The sequence below is a fragment of the Myxocyprinus asiaticus genome, chromosome 7 (assembly GCF_019703515.2).
Source record: "Myxocyprinus asiaticus isolate MX2 ecotype Aquarium Trade chromosome 7, UBuf_Myxa_2, whole genome shotgun sequence".
Classification (NCBI taxonomy): domain Eukaryota; kingdom Metazoa; phylum Chordata; class Actinopteri; order Cypriniformes; family Catostomidae; genus Myxocyprinus; species Myxocyprinus asiaticus.
The window spans coordinates 25,428,849-25,450,736 of NC_059350.1; the positions used below are offsets into that span (position 1 = coordinate 25,428,849).

The following is a 21,888-nucleotide window of genomic DNA, read 5'->3' on the forward strand; positions in this document are numbered from 1 at the left end:
ACAGATTAGATGATTAAACAAAAGTATGACACAAAACCATCATAAATACAAACATATTCTTAGCGATACAATTACTATAATGAAATGACTTAATAGCAAACATGTAATCATGTTCGCTATACATTTTTGCTGCAAAGTTGTGAGTTGAAATGATCTCCTCAGTTCAGTCAGCTCTGTTCATGGCTTGAAGCCGCAGCAGTCAACGAGATTCCTCGGAATCATTTTTCAACAACATATTCTGATAAATATTTATTTTTTTATGCATGATTTTTGCCACCACTTCCATGTTTGACATAAGCAGTGACAATGCCAAACTAATTGCATCTATTTTGTCATATCTTGATGGAAAGCAAGTGACTAAGAGAAGGGTCACAATAAAGGCTACATACCAGGGGTTTTCCTGGCTCAAAATGAGGCAGAGGTGGTACCATCCTGATCATGTGCACACATACACTTGTACCATGCCTTCCACTGGCAGAAGCAAACACTTACAAGCAACATATTTTAGAAGTTCTAATAATTAGATGATTGAAGAACTTATAGCATATTTAATTAAAAAAAGCAAACCTGTTCAACATTAAATTCATTAAATACAACATAACAGCTAATGTGTTAATTTATAGTTTACAACAGCAAACTTGATTAACCTCTTAAACCGATAATAAGATCATCTCTGATCTCAGGTATGTGGGTATGGTGGGAAGGGACGATGTGTAGAGACCAATCGGCCACTGTTTTACAGCTTGGATTGGACTCATCGCTTAGATTGACAGGTCTTGATTTACTATGCGCACAACTGAAACAGTGCTGGATCTTATTACTTGTTACTTATTGTATGTAATTATGTTTCTGCTTTATTGTGGCATTTACAAATGTAAGTAGTTCTTCGGTTCAGTAAAACCCTCAGATCACTTGTTTGGAGAGTTTTTTGGACTTTTGATAAAAAAGGCTACCTTGGTTCCAAATGCCATAACTTGCTTTGAGATAACAGTACAACATTTTGCCCAGATACAGTTGACATGATTGTAGTCATCATGTCAAGCATGAATAATTAACAAAATGAATAAATAATCTGCATCACTTTCTCAGCAGTGCTGTAACATAAGAGCCTCCAAACATGAGATGTACATGTTTGCATTTTTGAGAAAATCAAGATTATGCATGGTTAGTAATTTTTAAGTCACTGAAATAAGGCCATGAAACACATAATAGATTTTGCAGACTCCAGTTTTCGCTCACAAAATGAACTTTGTGTTAGAAAGGCCGTATCGGATCACGCTCTTCTCCTGAGGTAAATTCATAGCGTGTCTTCTTCCAAAAACGATAATGAGCTCAAACGGGAAAGACTGTACCACTCGTTGGTTTCATATGGATTACACAATCAGATAATATTTTTATTTTATTTAAATTGGTTAATTTAAAAGTAGACAGTTCAAGCTTTCTATAGACATATTTCTCATGTCTGCGAGGCAAGTATACACTGAGTTTCGGTTCATTTTCGTGACGTGCTCCAGACAGAAGTTCACAGAGACCGAGACAGCAGAAAGCGCATGCTTTATGATTTCTTTATTTTAAAAAACCACAATCTTTTGTTGTTATTGTGAGTGTACACAAATAAAAGTAAACCCTTTATAGTTTCGAATGATGTCTTACTCTTATCTGTATGACCAAAAATGTGAGTATTTCTTTCTGCTGTTATCAGGGAAAAAGTCAGGTGATCGCTTCGGCACCTCCAGTGACCACACAGAATTGACTATGTTATGTTATCAATATAAAAAAAAATATTTTAACAACAACTCAAACAGGAGCAATTCAAATATTGAATTTTGGGGGCATTTCCAACCCTGCACGATGCTATTTTGAGCCAACACCTGATTAGCTTGCTTGTTGTTAAGTTTAATGGAGGGCTATTGCCTAAGTTATGCTGGCTCTGTGGAGATTTCTTTATAGTGGTTTAATTTCATAGCAGTGGCAAACAATGTCGAAATATAGGGCAAACATTATCCTTACCTGGCTGTCACAAATTAAGGCTGGTCAGGTAGACTTTGATGTTGCTCCTCAGGGCGCTCGTGATGAATGTCAAAGAGGGGTAGGGGGAGGGGCTCGTGTGGTCTCGCAGAATTACAACTTAAATGCAGATGTGGGGCACACATTTAATTGAGAATTGATGCCAAGGGCCAAATTTAAATAAAAACTAAAATATAAATTAAAAAATAAGAAATGAATGCCTGCCTGAGTTTCGTCGACAGTCGGAGGCGGCACGAAATTTGACGGAGGCGGCCGCCTTATAATTCTCTATGCAGGAAAAACCCTGCATACTTTAGGCTACGTGCATTCTTAATTAATTCATGTAGAGTTTTAATGTTGTATTAACTTATTTAAAAAAAGAAAACATATAAATGCACAAAAAAAAAAAACATGTCCAGAGACATCCAAGTAGCCTCAGTGGTTTTGTATTTACCAGCTAATGAATTATTTAATGTTTTTTATTTATTTTTTAATATTATTGCAAAAGTGGTCTTAAATTTTTCTTTTATTTGGCCTTAAAAAGTCTTAAGTCTTAAATGTCATTCCTTTGAACCTGCAGAAACCCTGGTACACACCACCACACTGTGTTCATACCCAAAATTCGGCAACTTATAAAAACATTCAGTCTATTGTGAAATAAGATGGGACAAATTTATCATAAACTCGTTGAACACACCTCTCAGCTCAAGAAAAGTTTCATGAAATTCAAATGCCAAGTGGAAACTTGGAGCATCTGCATCTTATCTTACAATCAGTTGACTAAGTGTAGCTTGCTGTACAAAGGTAAAAGGTGCTGCTATTTACTGTATGTTTGGTGATTTTACCATGGGAAAAGGTAAATGGGTGCTGCACAACATGAAGCGGAAACCTTAACCATGGTAAAAACACTGTAACACAAGGCCTCTCTTAGCTTATTGCTTTTTTTTTTTTTTTAATTGGCAGCAACAGCAGTATTATAAAAGACATTAATGTCCAATAAATAGTTACATTTATTGACAACAGTATTGGGAACAAACAGTTTTTCCAGGAAGTAACATAGTTCAATAGCCTAACAAGACTGTTTACAGGTGCCAAGCAACACTGTAACTTGCCGCATTAATATAGAACGTTAATTAGAACTAATATATAAATCACAGGTTTGTTTATCTGCATTTTACAACTGCTTTAAATGCAACTCGTCCAATCGTAATTTAAATTCGGTTTTATATAATGTTTGTTTCCTGGTCAAATGCCAAGTTTACCTTCTCCTTAATACATCATTACATTTGAATGAAACCAAAACCCTTTTCACATTTTATCAGAACTTTCCTTTCATGTAAACCCCTATTTCTATTTGTTAAACTCTCCATGATGCTATTGGAGAAAACGGTATGCCTATAACATTGTCATATTTTTGTTGTTGATACTTAGTCCTTCCTCTTCGGAACCTGGATTCTCTCTGCGTTTGTGGACTTCCTGCTGACAGAGGCTCTTCGCTTCCTGTTTGAACTTCAGGTGGATGTGCTTCCAGCTGGACTGTGAGTGTCATAAGTTTCTATGTCATTTTCAGCCCATTTGGCTTTTACTCACTTGTTTTCCATAGCATTGCCATTAGGGCTGCGTATTGATGCAGACTTCCTGATTCGATTACGATTCACAAGCTTTAGATTTCAAGTCGATGTAGATTCATATGGGTATATTTCAATTATATTGTCAAGATCCGATAAAGAAATTTACCGATATACTGATTGAAATAGCAGAAAAAACTGTGGCAAAAACATCAACAATGTCATGCCGTCGGAGAAACCCATGGTTCAATGAAGACTGTAAAAAGGCTATTGCTGATAGGAAGAAGTTAGAAGGAACCTTTAATAAACATCCAACAACCAAAAACCTCATCAGATTGAAAATGATTAGAGCACAAGCACGAAGAATTATTAATGAAACAAAGAGGCAGAGTTGGAAAAAATACGTATCAAGTTTAACGTCACAGACACCAACAAGGAAGGAGGACTACAAATACAACATAAAAAAATCAGGATACTTTATTAACATCAAAACAGAATATTGCTAATAAACTGGCGGAGACATTCGAGAGAAATTCATCACTAGAAAACAGCCTTCCCAGATTTAAGAAAATACAAATAAAACAGGAACAGGAAAAACTTAATTTCTCTTCGGATAACACCGAACTGTGTAATCAGCCTTTTACAATGGAAGAACTTCTGAAAGCTATTAAAAACTCCAACGACACTGCAGTTGGACCTGATACAATTCACTATCAGTTCTTGAAACATCTACCCCAAAATATACTATTGATCCTACTGAACGTACTCAATAGCATTTGAAAATCAGGAAAAATACCAGCTAACTGGAAAGAAGCAACGAGGAAAAAGTACTCTTGATCACCTTATAAGATTAGAGTCTTTTGTACGAGATGGTTTTATTAAAAAAGAACATGTAATAGCTGTATTTTATTTAGAAAAAGCTTATGATATTACATGGAGGTATGGCATTCTAAAAGATTTGTACAATATGGGTTTCAGGGGATACCCATTCATATTTCCAATTTTTTATCTAATAGAGTTTTTCGTGTTCGAGTAAGAAACGTGCTATCTGAATTGCATGTACAAGAATCAGGAGTGCCCCAAGGAAGTATACTTTCAGTAACTCTTTTCAGCATTAAAATTAACAGGATTGTAAGTGTTTTGGGGCCTAATATATTCCGTAGCCTATATGTAGATGATGTGTGCATTTGTTATAAAGGCAAAAATATGAACGTAATTGAGAGACAAATACAAATATGTATAAATAAAATGTATGACTGGTCAGTACAAAATGGATTTAAATTTTCTAAATCAAAAACTGTATGTATGCATTTTTGTATTTTGCGATGTATGCACCTCGAGCCAGAAGTCTTTTTGGAAAGGGAACCTATAAAATTCATAAAAGATACAAAATTCCTAGGACTTACTTTTGATAATAAACTATCCTTCATCCCTCATATCAAAATGCTGCGGAATAGATGCTTCAAAGCAATGGATATTATAAAAGTGCTAGCAAGGATCAAATGGGGTGCAGATTGTGAAGTATTCTTGAGACTCTATAGGACACTTGTTCGATCAAAAATGTGAGCGCAGTTTATGGATCTGCCAGGAAGTCATATATTAAAATGTTGGATACAGTACATCATACAGGATTGAGACTTGCACTAAGAGCATTTAGGACCTCTCCAATCCAAAGCTTGTATACAGAAGCAAGAGAACCATCACTATATAACAGAAGGCTGAAATTGGCCCTTAACTATGCAGTTCAGCTAAAAGCTAATGAAAGTAACCCAGCATATCCTTCAGTCTTTCATCCTCAACATTCACATCTGTATGAAGCCAGACCCAGGTACATCAGTCCTTTTGGAATTCGCACAAAAACACACTTGGAGAACATGGACATTAATCTGGATATCCTAACATCGACACATCTGTGCCCTATACTGCCCTGGAATATTAAAAAAAACAACTATCATGATGAACCTGGCTCAGTATACTAAAAAGATAAATCATCCAAACGTCTACCAGGAGAAATTCCTGGACATAAAATACAGCTTACCATCTCATGTACCAGTGTACACAGACGGATCAAAGTCAGACAATCATGTATCTGCAGCAGTAGTGATTGGCCCAAAACGTTTTGGCAAGTGTATTTCTGGACAAACTTCAATATTCACAGCAGAAGCTTGTGCATTATTACTAGCTTTAGAACAAATAGAAAAGGAACAACAACGTCACTTTCTAATTTGTACAGATTCTAAATCTTGCCTGCAAGCACTCGAAGCTCTGAAAACAGAACACCCTACAATTATTAGCATAATAGGAAAAGTGGACTCTTTAAAAAAAAAAAAACAAGATTTCAGTATTGTGTCTTGTTGGATACCAGGCCATGTGGGACTGGCTGGCAATGAACAGGCAGATAAAGCTGCTAAGGAAGCACTTCAGTTGGACATGACAGAAGGTAATATACCAGTATCTGATGTTAAACCCATATTGAATCTGTACATTCACAACAAATGACAAATGGGGAATGGAATGAATGCATATATAACAAACTACATGATGTGAACCCAGTACTAAATCAAGGAGTTTATTATTTCCTCTTTGAAAATAGATATGACTAGGTTGTATATACGAGATGTCGAATTGGTCACTCAAGACTCACTCATTCATACTTGTTGAAAGGGGAAGTGAAACCGGTTTGTGATCTATGTAAGAATTTCTTGAGTGTAAAACATATTTTGATAGAATGTCCATATTTAAATGATATTAGACAACGTTTTTGTTCAGAAAATATATTGATGTACATTTTCAAAAAGGTCTCTCCGGGACATTTTTTAGAATTCCTATCACATACTAAACTGAAAAACTCTATATAACTGTTATTACTACTACTGTTATTATTGTTATATATGTGGATTTTTGTATCTGTCAAACTATTGTAAACATTATTTAATTTGAATACTGTTGTCTTTGCCATGAATATAGCCATTGCTGCTGATATGGCATCAAAAATATAAGTAAATAAATATTTCAATGATATTGTCCCTTTTGCTTCTATATGAAATAAATTATATTCCAGCTAAAGCTGTTAATTATACAGAGGACCTTCTAACTAGATACAATATGAAAATATACATTTTACTAATGATTGTTTTTTAGTTTTTCATCATTTTGGTCATATTTGAGCTTTTTTTTTTTAAAAAAAAGGGTATTAAAAGAGATTAATTGACAAATGGGTCATGTGGATTTCGTCTTTAGACACATTACACGAAACAACTTTTAATCTCAACACAAAGTGAAAGGATCTCATAGCTGAATACTTCACCACTATACTACACAATTAATTCACTGGTGAGTGAAATATAAACATTTACCAGCCAGTTGCCAAATATATACATTTTTTGTCGCATAGCGCGGAATTTGGTTGCAAATGCAAGTGATTTCCTCTCATTGTAGTGGAGGGTTGCGCGTAGAGTAAAAGATCAATCTTGGGATTTAAGAATCATATCGAGATTGTTCAAATGAAGATCGTGATGCACTGGGAAATCAATATTTTTATCCACCCCTAATTGCCATGTGCATTCATGCTGCAAGCACAGAATGTAATCAGTTCAAAAGTCTTGAGTTCACTTGTGAAAATGCTTCTATTTAGCATTTTTCTAAAGGAATATTTTTTGATATTACAATTAAGCAATATCACACGAGCAAGAGTGCTGATGTTCAGAACAACAGCATGATTGTGAGTGTGGTATTGCTTTTATACATGTAAATAATATTGAGGAACCTATCAGACGAAAATTGGCAAGTTAGTTTGTCTAATTCTTATCCGGCAATGAAAATAGTTCCAAAAGAAGCCAAAGTAACAAGGTTTGCATGTCTCAAGCAACACACAGACTGAAAGCCAATCTGAAATATTAGCCCCTTTCACACATGCAACAAGTTAAATTACAGGAAAACCGTTGCCTTTATTTGTAAATGTACCACATGTACTATTCACACATGCAACAACTTTCCGTGTTTTTTCTATTTTGCTAGTACCATTCACACATCAGCACCAAATGCCGTTAAACTCTGTGACGTTGTTTTCCGGAAAAGACATCTACACGGCTGCGCCTTTTGCAGCCTTTTTGTTTGAAAAGATGGTGGGGTATTATTTTGTATCTGAATTCTGAACATATGTGGTTGGTAATGTTGGTGATGTTTTAAGTTTTTTGGCAAATGTTTAATGTTATGCAGTAGCAGGGGCCTGGGTAGCTCAGTGAGTAAATACGCTGACTATCACCCCTGGAGTTCGCTAATTAGCGAGTTCGAATCCCAGGGCATGCTGAGTGACTCCAGCCAGGTCTTCTAAGCAACCAAATTGGCCCGGTTGCTAGGGAGGTTAGTCACATGAGGTAACCTCCTCGTGGTCACTATAATGTGGTTCGCTCTCGGAGGGGTGCATGGATGCCGCGGTGCCTCCTCACGCGTATGTCTCCGTGGTAACGCACTCAACAAGCCACGTGATAAGATGCACAGGTTGATGGTCTCGGACGCGGAGGCAACTGAGATTTGTCCTCCGCCACCCGGATTGAGGCAAGTCACTACACCACCATGAGGACCTAGAGTGCATTGGGAATTGGGCATTCCAAATTGGGGGGAAAAAAAAATGTTTTATGCAGTAGCACGAGACATAAGGACATCATATGCGATGACTTCAAATAAGTCTGATGAACTACAGAGAATAAAATGCTGTCACTAGCATCCGAAGTCGGAGACACCATCTGCGGATGAAAAGCACAGTAATCACTATGTATATTGCTACTTAGTGGTCTGCGTGTTCCCAAAGTAGGCTGTTGATTTTATCATACGTAACGGAATCACTTACTGTTCCTTTAAGCTGTCGGAAAATGTCTTCATTCGCTCGGATGAAGAGAAGCACTCTAGTTTCACTATCTGACCAAACTGTGTCAGAGTAAATTTGTCATCTCCGTCAGAATTTTATTGCGTCAGCATGACCTGACCTCGTAGGAACTGAAACCGGTAATCTTATAGCTCTGTTCAAACATACCATCAATATGGATATTTATAGATAATGGTACTACTTCTCATTAAGGGACATTGCCAGAGCACATTTTACCAGTATTTTCAAAAGGGGTGTGTTCACACATGACCTCTGACCTGAAAATTACCTCTGGAAAAGGCTGAATGTGTGAAAGGGGCTATTGAAATGGCCTTTGTCCCTGAAAACATGCTGTTATACAAAATAGAAGAGTGCTTGGCCAATCAGATTCGAGGACCAGAATTGTTTTATGCATTTATTATCAGATTGTCTTTTTAGATGAACCTTCTTTCCTCATTTCATGGTTGTGTAAGGTTTCTCCACTGACAACTCAACTTCTCATCTATGAAAGCAATATGTGTATCTTGAAATAGCAAGGTCTTCTGAGTATTGCAGTAACAACTCTTAAAATTCAGTACACTCTTATATCAAGCTACTTCCTTTGCAATAGCTCTCAGGCTACTCCTTACAAGGAGCTGGTATAGAACTGTTTGTTCTCTTGATGAGAAGGTTTGATATGACCTCTGGCTTGATAATCTTGTACTAATAGCACTAAAAATATATCACGCATCTTGAAAGAAGATTGAGTTAGATTTTGATGAAAATTACCATGTCTATCAGCCTTTAAATGTCATCGTCTCCCGGCATGACTTTTGACATCTCTGTTGTTTCATCCACACACTCCCTTTTTCACAATCGAAACTGCTTTGATTGTGCAAATGCTGTATTTGGCTTTTAGGAAAGCTTATAATAATACAGTAGTACTTTACAATAGTAACACAATAATACATAAACAATGAACAGCCACAAAAACACAGTTCAGATAGTACAGTCATTGAGAGTGAATACATAACACATTAAGACAAATAACACTGAGAAAACAAAAGTTTTAAGTTGAGATTTAAACTCAGAGATAGAAGAGATGCTGCAAAGAGTCAGAGGGAGTGTTACTACGCTGAATGACCTGCCACCCATAGTAGAGAGGCGAGATCTAAGGACAGAAAGGATTATTTATTGTACATACATACCCTTAGCTGTTCTAACTTTACACTTACACATATGAATTAATTATTGGCAGATATTTACATCATTGTTTAAGTTTTTTGCAGCATGTACAGTACTTGTTCAACTCCACTTTGATGCCAGCTGTAGTACATTGTCCACCTGTTGCATGAAATGTGCATTCATGAAGGAATGGAGAAGTGGGTTTGTGTCAGCATTTTTACAATGGTATCTGTAACTGAGAACTTTCTGAGTGCACCTTTAAGTCTCTGTTAATGAACACAAGCGTTGGCAAAGCCCTTTTTAGCCCAATATGTGAGTTGATGATTGCTTTTCATCACCTTATGAGATTGTCACATGCAGCTTAATGTCCGGAACAGTTTCACTGACCTTCTCTAATAGTGTTCATTGTTATCCTGTTGTTGCGGCGGGTGACATGTTGATCTCCAGTGCCTGAACTTTCAGGCGAAGTCCTTCCAACACTGGAGAAGTGGGTGCCAACCTGCCACTTCATCATCCTCATCACTTTCTGCTTGTAACCTTTACAAGCAAAGAAGTAAACAAATGGATCCAGGCATGAATTTAGGTTCATAAGACATACTGTAATATGCAGGGATATCTGGAAGGACTGAAGCTCAGTGCAGTCTGGTTTATAGAGAAGTTTCCGAATCATGTATTGCAGTAGGTCTAGATGATACGGGCTGAAACACACCAAAAACACAAAAACCACTCCTGCAATCACTCCTCTTGCTTTTTTGGCCCTCCCAGAACGCTTTGTCAGCTGGTTAGACTTTGCCATTAGATGTAGCTTATAGGTCAATATAGAATAGCAAGCAATGATTGTTCCCACCGGGACACCAAAGCCTAAAACTACTGCCCCAATCAGCATGTAGGGTAGTCCTTCAATTGCACTCTCAAAATTGGGGTATTCCATGCAGGTGATGGTATTGTCAGGTTCCTTTTTGGTCATTTGGCTGCCCAGGAGAGGCAGCGTCTGGGCCAACACCAGCAGCCATATGGCCAGGCACACAAACTGCACATTCTTCACCTTTCTCATTTTCTCCATCCTGGGTAACACCAGTGCCACAAAACGATCAACTGCCAGACATGTCATAAAGTTAACCCCAGCGTAGCAGTTCAAATAGAAGAGCAGTGCTATGGCTTTACATAGCCCTTCCCCCAGGGGCCAGTGGAAGCCAAGGCCATAATAAACGGCTCGTAGAGGGAGAGACAGGCAGAAAAGGATATCAGAGACAGCTAGGTTGGCAGAATAGAGCGTGGTTGAGTTGAGCTTGGTAAGGTTGGAGAGGGTCACATGAAGAGCCAAGGCATTGCCTAAAAGACCCACTGGACATATGATGGAATAGACCAGAGGGATAAGAACCCGGGCCACTGAACGATGGTCATAGAGATTGGTGCAGGAGGCGTTGAAATTCTGGTTGAGATCTAGACTCTTCATAGTTATACACGGGGGAAGTCACTGAAGGCACTGCAAGAAGAGACAACCCAGTATGTTGTGTTTAACAAACCTGATGTTTTATGTGTAAATAATGCATTGTGTAAATCTGAATATTCATGAATGGTGTTCTTGATTAAAACAAAAATACATTGATTCATTAGTTGGAAAGTACTTCACAATCAGTATGAATCTATATACAGTATAGCAGTATGAAGTTTAAAATTAATCAAAGAAATTAATGCCTCTGTTCAAATACGAATTAGAGGTATTCAGTTAAAACCTTGGAATGTAAATTAGGGTTTTATATATTTGGTTTGAAGTAGAGGTAGACCGATATAACGGTTTTACTGATTAATCAGTGCAGAGTGTTGCTTTTTAGAACTATCGGTTATTGGCAAAAATATATGTCGATAGTTGCAGATAGTTTTTTTATTCCTCGTTTTCCTCTTATAATTAAGTTTTTTTTTAATTGAAGTGAAGGCATGCAAAGAAAAATGCGACTATATGGAAACAGTAGGTACAATAGGTCTCCAACTTCAAATATTGTGAATAATAATAATAATAATAATAATATATAGGCTATAAAGCTATTTTAATTTGGTAAATATTAAATATTGAGCATTGTAACGGAGCTAAGTCTCCGCCATTTCAAAATAAGAGTCCCCGTTGTGTTTCAGGCTTGTTTAGTGTTAAAAGTCCCACTTTATGCACCCAATCTTCTTTTTTTCTGATTTATTATTGGGACTTTGGTTAAAATAAACTAAATCTAAGATTTTATTTATTTTGAACTTTGGACCCTATGTCTGTACTGACTAAGAAAATGTTCTATGAAACGATTTTTAAAAACTATTGCCGATTAATCAGTTATTGGCCTTTTCCACCACCTTAGTTATCGGTATTGGCAAAATCCACTATCGATCGACTTCTAGTTTGAAGTGTGGGAGTGTACTTTGTTGTGTCATTCAGCAAGTTCTTTTATCCATCTTGCGTTATACTAATTATTGGTTGTTAATCTGGAGTAAAATGCCTTGCCTAAGTTCAAAGTGGTACTTTAGGGTAGTGGTTCTCAACTGGTGGGTCGCAGCCCAAAAATTAGTCGCAGGACTGTTCTTATAGGATCACTGACAGCAGGATAAAAAATGGTAAATGCAAATAATAAAATGAAACTAACAATATAATGCATGGTTAGGATAGTAAAATAAATAGCTTATCAACTTTCAAAAGGATGGAGAATATGCTTCCCATGCCTTTTGTTGGTGACAATGGCTGCACGTTTGATCGTATTTTGACTGAGAATTATCTGTCATTTGGTAATATGGTTAATACTAAAACAGCATTTGGGCCAGTGTTTGTTCCACTGGATTATGCTGGTAAATCACACCTATTGTTATTTATGCTGTAGTAAATGTTCCTGTTCAGCCAATATCATGTTAATAATTTTGCATATTGTTGGGTCTATGCAGTTAATGGTAACATTAATAAAGTTAAATGTATGATATAATGATATTTTTGTTTACTTTTTGTATGATAAACAGTTTTGGTACCGTGTTGGGTTGCCTATTGATGTCCTAAGTAAAATCTGGTTTCTGAAGCAAAACCAGTTGAGAACCACTGCTTTAGGACAGGGCTGTAACTCTTCAGTTTATGGGTTGTACCTGATTTTGAGCCACCAGTTTAAATCCTTAATCACTGAGCTACCAATACAAGAGACCCTCACACAAGAATCACAGTTTTAAATCACACATTAACAATTTGGTACCTAAGTACTGTTAGTAGCCAAATATTGTTTTTGTTCATCTATAATTAGGAGCCATTTCAATTTTATGATTTATTTGAAAAAAAATTTTTTTATATCAAGTGGGTTATTTTAATATATTTAGACTTCCATTTGTACATAAGCAATTTCCCTTTTTTATTTAGTTGTGTTTCTCTTTCATGTTCCTTTAACTCTATCTACATTACCCAATTTATTTATTTGTCTCTTTAGTTTTTAAGAGGCAAATTGAAACTGATTTTTAATGAAAATGGATTTATAAAGTTTTGATGATTATAGTTTAGGATTAAAATATACAGTTTGTCCTTTGTTTTGACAAAAATAAAAAATAAAAGAATGTTTCCCCATGTATTGATTAAAATATAAGAAGTACAATATTTAACGTTTAGGCATCTTTTTGCTGTTCATAAGCATATAGGACTTCATAGGACATGTTTTAATTTTGCCCTTTTTATTTCAGGCTATTGATCAGTACAAAAGAACATTTTATCATGAAACATATAATCGAGTATTTTTACAAAATATTTGCTGAAATTGAAATGGAATTGAAAGTTTGAAAATAAATTTCATTAACACATACATTTTGCGAAACACATTTCTCTGGACAGAAGGTTAAGATCTGTCTTGCTCGTTGTGATTGAAATTTCAATGTGAAAATTAAATTGTTATTGATTCAATTACAGATCTCCTTTACCCTTTCTAGCTATCATTAAATGAATATGTTATACTCACCAGATGGCATAGAGCAGTTTTTCAGTTAGGGACAGGCGCTACTCACCTTACTTTCCAAATGCGACCAAAAGCGCGAGTTCATCATCTCTTCCTGTGCCTCTCTCTCTCTTACTAACTGTATACCGCTAACCCTCTCCACCACCTCCACCCTCCCCTCTCTCTCTCTCTCTCTCTCTCTCTCTCTCTCTCTCTCTCTCTCTCTCTCTCTCATTCTAGAAGTGCTCGACTTTAAGGAGAAGTGAAATTGTCTTGTGACTCTCATTAAGACACATCTAGACATTCGTGTTAATGGCACAAAACTGCCATTAATCTGTCTTCAGTTCTCTTTTAGAGACATTTCAGTTTCAGTTTCTACATTTTAATCTTTTGTTCTAAAATCATCTCAAGTGCCTGTAACATTTCTAATGTTGCTTTGTAGCAAATGCACAACTATTACAGTCTTAAAACAAGTAAGCTAGTTATTGCATAAGTCCTATCATTTTTTCTATCAAGGAAACAAAACAAAGGAAGTGCAAATGATAAGTCAAATTTGCATTCTTCAGGCCTTCATGTAAGGACTGGTTTGCATCATCAGGTACCTCATTGCAGATAAAGCAGCTTGGTTGATGAAACCATTTTCTCATTTGTCATTGTTGCTTCATTGTGCATTGTACTGAGAATTTGATGCTTTTGTTTTTGGCTTATCTGCTTTCCTCCATCTTGAATTCAAGTGAACATTTCAACTTCATTATTAACATGAATTTTGATTCTATACCCATTTTGACAGAAATATTCTTGTAAATATTGTTTTGTATTGTTTTTCAAGGAAACTGGATTTCTTTTTTTTTTTTTTTAAGGAAACTCACCTTTTTGGTATATATGTTTTTGTGCTTATGAAACTCACCTTCATAGTTTTCAAAGCTTACAATGTTGTAGGAACAGTGGAAGACTGGGTGTGATTGGCTAAAGCCAGAGCATGTATTTTATTGACAGTTCTGGAGGTTTCCTTGCTCTTTGTATACTATCAGAAGATATTCAGTATTATCGAGGTTGACCCAATAAAAGAGAAACAAGTGCCATTTGTGTGTGTTCTCTATTGTATAGTGAGTATTGAGTAACAATGTTTCTGGTCTTCATTACCTATAAAAATGTAACAATCATTTAGAAGTGTCTGTGATGACACTGAAACAAGTATTACTTGTGAGCGTTCTTCTGTTGTATATGATGTCGATAGACTTCAAAATACAGTATGTGGTGGAGCTGTCATTGATGGGACTGTCCTGCTGCTATTCTGCTGCCAGGATGGGAATAGAGTATTAACTCAACTTATGCACTCAAAAAATAAAAACATTCACTGAACTTACATTAATAAAATTAAGAAATTTGTTTTTTCATCAAAAACTAATTTATTTGAATGAATCTGAACAAGTCTTGTGTGAACTTAAATTTATTTTGTCACATCTACTAGATAAAAAGTTGTCATAATTTTAATTATGTTGAGGAAACTTTACTTTTTTGTTTTTACTGTCAAACATTTGTTGTAAATGTAACAAGCTGTTAGTTTGTAGTCTCAGCAATAGAGAATGACATCTTGCCGATGAGTTTTCAATCAAGCTTTCCAACCATGCATACAGGGTCCTTAATATCCAAAACACAAACCACAATGATGGTGACACTCAGCAATGATATTTTTGGAAATAGTTGCACTCACATGACACAAAACTCAAAGGGACAACAAATACAACACCGCCACTGCAAATATTGCAATAAAAAGCAAATATTAAGACATTAATTAGCAGTATTTACTTATGCTGCGGTGCATGCTAGAAACCTGACATCACATTGGCCATCAAAAATTATTTAAGTTGTCCCAACGCAAATAAATTAAGTGAACTTCCATTTTACAAATTTAAATTGATTGCACACAATGGGCCTCATTCATGAATTTTTCATCACTACATGTGTAATTTGGGCATAAAATGGACCTTCAGAAACACTTCGTACCTCCCAGATTTATTAGTAAAACATATGTATGTTAGTGAATTCTAAATTATAATTAAAATAGGGCGTCTCCACATTCATTTACAATTATCATAATTCGAGCCCATGAAAATGCCATATAAGGAAGACATCCGAAGCGCTAGGAAATGAGAATAGTGATATGCGGAACAGTAATGAAAGGGTTTTAAAATAAAGTGCATTCGAATCACAAATTTAGATTTTGCAAACACGCTGCTGTGGTCATAAAGAAAGTGAGGAACTTCCATCACATGTTTTGGCTGCCAGAGGTTCTTTTGTGAATCAAACATTCCAAGAGGTCAATAGAAATGGTTTGACATTAAGCTTTAGTGTGTACAAGAAAATTCAGTTCATAACGGCAACATCGCCAGCATCAGCGTCAGGTAAATTATGATGGTAACAGTGATATACTTGTAACTGGAAGAATCTTCAGAGAAATTAAAAAAATATTCCAGGTTCAATACAAGTTTAGCTCAATCAACAGCATTTGTGACATAATATTGATAACCACAAAAATTCATTTAGACACATCCCTCCTTTTCTTTTAAAAAAGCAAAAATCTGTGTGACAGTGAGGCACGATGGAAGTGAATGGGGTCAATCCAAAAACATAAAAAAATACTTACTATTTCAGAAGTATAGCCTTGTGGCATAACATAAACAATATGCATGCTAACATGATTTTAGTTTGATAAAATCACTTACTAACCTTTTCTATGTACAGTTATTACCAATTTTACAACTTCGTCGCCATGATGATGAAATGTCCAATAACCCTAAAACGACTGTAAAAATTACGATTTAAACAACTTTTCAGATCAAGTAATATGCCTATGTATGAGTTTTAACAGAAGTGCTTTTCACAATTATAAGCTTCACATTTCTGCCTTTTAAACCTTCCAAAAATTGGCCCCATTCACTTCCATTGTAAGTGCCTCACTGTGACATTGATTTTTGCTTTTTTTAAGAAAATATTTTTTTGTAGTAATCAACATTATACCACAAATGCTGTTGATTGAGTTTAACTTGTATTGAACCTGGATTATTCCTTTAATAGAATGCCTGAAGAAGATCTTTGACTGAAATGCTGTAAGCTAATACAGATTTGCAAGCTAAAACAGTGTGCAGGTCTTTTTATTTTTTTTCATTGTATTGTGTATACACCTGCCCATGACATGTTCATTTATGGCTTAACAGCATTAGCATTGACCATACGCTATCAACTGAATGCGATTTATCAATGCCTGGACTGAATTATGAAGCTTAAAGTTGCAGTATTTAAGATTCAGAAACCCTTGTTATTAATGACACCTGTGACCGTTAAGCGAACTGCAGCCAGCTACCTGTTGCTCGTGCTCGCGCTCATGCACACACTTTATAGGGACATGAGCAAGTGAGTGTCAACCAAAACAATGATGTAACGTACAAAGAGACTGAACGTGATTCACCGGCATCATGCTGACAGATGTGTAATTAAAATTACACAGTTATGATTGTTTTACTACAAACTTTGAGAATGCATATTACATTTGACTCTCCAGTGCTGGAACAGGGCTAAAACAAAGTGTGGATATAGGTCTGACAATGCGAGACTGTAGTTTGAAGTAATCACTTTTCTTTGCATGAGACATTGACTGTACATTATAAATATGTTGACACAATTCAGTATTGATGTGATTCTATCACAACTGTCATTTTGATATATCGATGCGCTATTGTTTTATAATAATAGAATGTATATATTTTCTGTATAACCAAGTTACATTACACTAATGAATGGAGCTTTTTGCATTATCTTGAACATTGTCTAGCATTCATTTCATGTATTATTGTAGTTTAGCTAAATTTACACAGATCAATCCTTACGGCACTATATTTCACATGCTTTGCAGTTATGTAAGCTTACCTGTCCAATAAGAAGAACGCCAATTCAGGGTCGGTTTTGATCCCCAAAACCGAACAAAGGTCCCTCTAGGAATCAAATGCCTTGCCGATGTTCACTCTATTTTTCACTCGACCACGATCACGATCACGTTCCTGCTTAGCCAGAGGGGATTCAGTAGATAAATGTTTGTTTTTTTTTTTTTTGGCTTACTCTGAGTTTGTGTAGGAGTCGGTGTTTGCTGGATTCCATCTCTATGATAATGTTATTTAGTGTTGCAGACCGTCTGTTGACGTGGAAGAGAAGCTATTACTGAGGCAAGGCTCAGAGCGCGCATAAATGTCACATCCTTTGGATTTTCCTGGCAAAAGCGACCCGCTCCCTTCGCATGAAAATCAGTCTACAGGCTTTAATAGGCAACCTAGGAAGTCCGGGAAGGGCTCATTTTTTAAGTTGCGTTAGAAGCCGTTCACACATTGGCAAAAAAAGGGTGAATATTACATGAAAATTGTTACATATTGCACCTTTAAATTATAGAGTTAATACCAAATGAAGAAACTGTCTAACCATTTTTTTTTTTTTTTTTTTTTTGAGAAAATCAAACAAAGTTTCCACAAACGTATCGCCCCATGCCAAGCAGTTTTGCGGAAAAACGATATACAGTTTATGAAGCAGAGCTGGGAATAAACTTTAAAGAAATAAATGCAAGCATCAAAGAAATAGGCCTATATGGTTTTAAAAGAAAATGACAAACTGCTTTTTTCTGTTATTTTTAATATAATTTTACTCTAAATTTTTCATTACTTATTTAATTTCACTTCTGTCAAATTTAGTCATGGCAGTTTGTCTGAAAGTACACAAAGCCTTCAGATGTCTTGCACATGATTTACATGTGGTCTGGAGCAGATGTACATTTTGTTTGTACCATTGTACATTTTGAAAATACAAAAACTTTCATGAAAATTTACGTCAGGGTGGCTTTACGAACGATTTACACAAAAAGTTGTCATGCTCATGTTTCATAAATGCGGCCCATTGATATTAAGTTGTGACCAAAAATTCAAGAATTGTTACACTATCTCATTTTAAGTAATGAAATTCGACATTAAGCAAAAATAAATTTAAGTGTGGTTGTGAACAGGATTTATGATATAAGGCTTCTGACAGTTTATTTGGACTTTATTGTACTGCTTTTTCACATTTCAACAAGGTTGAGGATGTGTCTCTCTAACTCTTTGTTTCTCTTTTTCTCTCTCCTTGTCTCTCTCTTAGGCTTGGCCCAGTCTTTGCCTTCTTTGTGCCTTTCTATAGCTCTATCCCCCGTGTTGAGGTCACTCAGCTGCTTGGCCACATCACGATAACAAACAAGTCTCTGACATACATAGTGGGTGCACAGGTGAGCTCATAGACTGCATTTGCAAAGAATCTTCAAATCAATAGTCAGGGTTTCCTATTTTGCTAGATTAACGCTGTAACACTTTATAATAAGGTTGTAAACTTTAACATTAGTTAACGCAATAGTTAACATGAACTGTCAATGAACAATACTTGGTTAATGTTAATTAATGGTTAATGTTAATTTCTACTTACACATTTTTAACATGAAATGTTATAAATCATTTCTTAACTAATCTTTGGGAAGTAAACAATTAAAGGGATAGTTTTCCCAAAAATGAAAATTCTCTTACAATTGACTTACCTCATGCCACCCCAGATGTGTCTGACTTTCTTTCTTCTGCAGAACACGAATGAAGATTTTTAGAAGAATACCTCAGCTCTGTAGTTCTATACAATGCAAGTCATCACGGTACAAAACCTCGAAGCTCAAAAAGCACATAAAGATAGCATCCTTTTTTTTTTTTTTACTGTAAATTTTGACATCAACAGTCTCATTGGCAATCTTTCCTGTAGACTGCAATTGCAAGATTTATAGTGAAAAAGGAGTTACATTTTGGTCTGTTCTCACCATAGATTTCTTCAGAAGATATGAATAAAACCACTTAAGGATTACCTTATGTTACCTTTATGTGCTTGTTAGAGCTTTGAACCTTTGGACTTTGTTGGCTTGTGTTGTATGGACCTACAGAGCTATTATATTTCTATAATATCTTTGCTTGTGTTCAGCAGAAAAAAGAAATTCAAACACATCTGGGATTGTTGATTGTAATGTGAGTAAATAAAGAGAATTGTCATTTTTGAGTAAAATCTCTTTTTTTTTTTTTTTTTACCTTTTTGAGGTTTTAAATGGATTATTTTTACATTGAAATGTGTGGCAGAGCTCATTTCATGACCACCGGTGGGAAAAGCAATGGTAAAGAAAATGACAGAAATTTGAGGAAATTTGAAAAAATTCTTTGTAGATATTTTCTAGAGAATCATTTTCTTTTGGGATTTGGTCAAAAGTGGGTCTTCAAAGGTTCTACTTTTCAGTATTAAGAATTTCTTCATTTTTGCTTTTGTCTAAGGTAGAAGACATCCTAAGCTTTCCTCAAAGGTGTAATGTCAGGTTATGTGTGTTTGGATCATAATTAAAAGTGCCAAGAAATGTAGCATTTCCAAAAGTGTCCTACTTTGCCCAAAACTAAAACTGAAATGAATCCAAGATTTTAGTTAGTTTTAGTTTTTTTTCAAATAATTTCAATTTTTATTTTAGCTAACGAAAATGGTTTTCGTTAGTTTTATTTTAGTTTTCGTTAATTATAATAACACTGCCGTAGCTTTTTTGTCAGCTTGAACCAGTCCAGCCATTCTCCGTTGACCTCTCTCATCAACAAGGTGTTTCCGTTCGCAGAACTGCCGCTCACTGGATGTTTTTGTTTTTGGCACCATTCTGAGTAAATTCTAGAGGCTGTTGTGCGTGATCCCAGGAGATCAGCAGTTACAGAAATACTCAAACCAGCCTTTCTGGCACCAACAATCATACCACAGTCCAAATCACTGAGATCACATTTTTTTCCCCATTCTGAAGCTCCTGAGCTGTATCTGTGGTGATCAGTGAGTGTATAATTAGTGTGCATTGGTAGTTCGTGTACATAGCAAATAGAACCATATTGTAACCTGTTATGTTTATCTCAAAAGCTAAATTGAAACGGTTAAAAGCTTTTGTTGCATGTAAAATCTCAAAATGATTAAGAGACGTTTTCTGGTACATCTTCTGCATGGCAGGGAAGTCGAGACATAAAAAGTAGTGTAAGGCTGTTAAGCCACCTGCTATGTTTTCGGAAATCCCTTATATGTGTTTCAAGATCAGAAACTAGATAAAACATTTGCAGGGTAACAGTCACTCCAGAGATGAGAAACTCTCTAATACGTGAGACTTTCTGATGAGCTTAGTTTGAGATATCAGCATTAGCACTTCAGAGAAAGTTGCACATTTCCTCAGTAGAATAATAGACAACATTATTCTGAATGATGAAAGACATTTGATAATTTAAAGATTTATCACAAACTTCTTTCAGTCACCCATGTGGCTTACCCACTTAAATCTAACAGATGTAACTTAATTGAGAGCGTATCTCTTACAGGAAAAAGATCATGTTTGAATAAATTATTTTATTTCATACTTTCCTCAAAATGAAGCAAGCATGTAAACCATGTTTATGAAACCTCTAAGTGCAACAGTTTCTTCCACTGCATCCTCATAATAATTATTTTTACTGATGCAAAGTTTATAGCTGAAATCCGCTTTGCTGTTTTCAGATGCCTTAGAGATATTTTGTAGGTATGAAACTTCTCTATTCTGAATTTCTCATGTTATCTTGTCGTCAGCTTCTGACCTCAGGTGCCTACATGTGGGTTGTTGCCTGTAGTGGATTGGTAAGTAAAACGGCTCAGGTACAGCAGCATTACATTAAATTCCTGTTTTATTTTATTTATTTTTTTTTATGTTGTTTTTTTTTTTTTTCGCCTGTAATGATCTTTAGTAAGCTTATCAAAGGACATGCATATTGTCTCATAGTCAGAGAATTCCAGAAAAATTGTGAGTGTTCTGCAAGTCATCCTGGCACCATTCAAGACTGTCAACCAATCCATGCACCGCATCGTGTGATTACAATGTACCCTGTCACTTTTGGCCATCACTTAAAAACAAAAGCTATATAAAATTTTGCTTTTGTAGACCACAACAGTGACTGCCTACTCATCTCATAGAAAATTGCAAATGATATAATCCAATTACACTGTTTTTTTTATGTATATTCTTATCAGAAAACACTATCATTGTGTTTGATGCTCTAATACTACAACATTTCATATTAACTGACCTACCTAACATTACCTAGCTTACCTCCGCTAGCCTACAAACTGCTGTGGATACTGCTGTGATTCCTATTTTCATGGTAAGAGTGACTTCTCTGATTGGTTTCAGGAATGATCTCGCTTTAGGTTTATTGTCATATAGTACATTATGAATTAACAAACATTTTTTTTTTACTTTTTTAAATAA

At 35.6% G+C, this 21,888-nt stretch overlaps 2 protein-coding genes across 7 annotated transcripts in view; one reads left to right on the forward strand and one right to left on the reverse strand.

Annotated features, from left to right (window-relative positions):
* The window catches only part of ubac2 (UBA domain containing 2), a 44,747-nt gene that overhangs the window by 8,510 nt on the left and 14,349 nt on the right, over positions 1-21,888 (forward strand). For 2 of the 3 annotated variants that reach the window (XM_051702557.1, XM_051702558.1), the window contains exons 4-6: positions 3,439-3,545; positions 18,717-18,840; positions 21,213-21,260. In XM_051702557.1, the coding sequence (XP_051558517.1) occupies positions 3,439-3,545; positions 18,717-18,840; positions 21,213-21,260 (279 nt within the window). The remainder of the gene's footprint in view (positions 1-3,438; positions 3,546-18,716; positions 18,841-21,212; positions 21,261-21,888) is intronic. The other variant, XM_051702559.1, reaches the window with a different exon arrangement.
* gpr183b (G protein-coupled receptor 183b) lies at positions 3,559-19,541 on the reverse strand. Of its 4 annotated transcripts, XM_051702555.1 has the most exons (3): positions 19,144-19,541; positions 17,469-17,599; positions 3,559-11,089 (listed from the first exon to the last, which is right to left on the reverse strand). In XM_051702555.1, exon 3 carries the CDS (start codon positions 11,057-11,059, stop codon positions 9,983-9,985), a length of 1,077 nt encoding a protein of 358 aa, XP_051558515.1. In that variant the 5' UTR covers positions 11,060-11,089; positions 17,469-17,599; positions 19,144-19,541; the 3' UTR covers positions 3,559-9,982. The 4 variants fall into 4 exon arrangements, with proteins under 4 accessions (XP_051558515.1, XP_051558516.1, XP_051558514.1 ...); XM_051702556.1 differs by lacking the exon at positions 17,469-17,599; XM_051702554.1 differs by lacking the exons at positions 17,469-17,599; positions 19,144-19,541 and adding an exon at positions 13,612-13,721.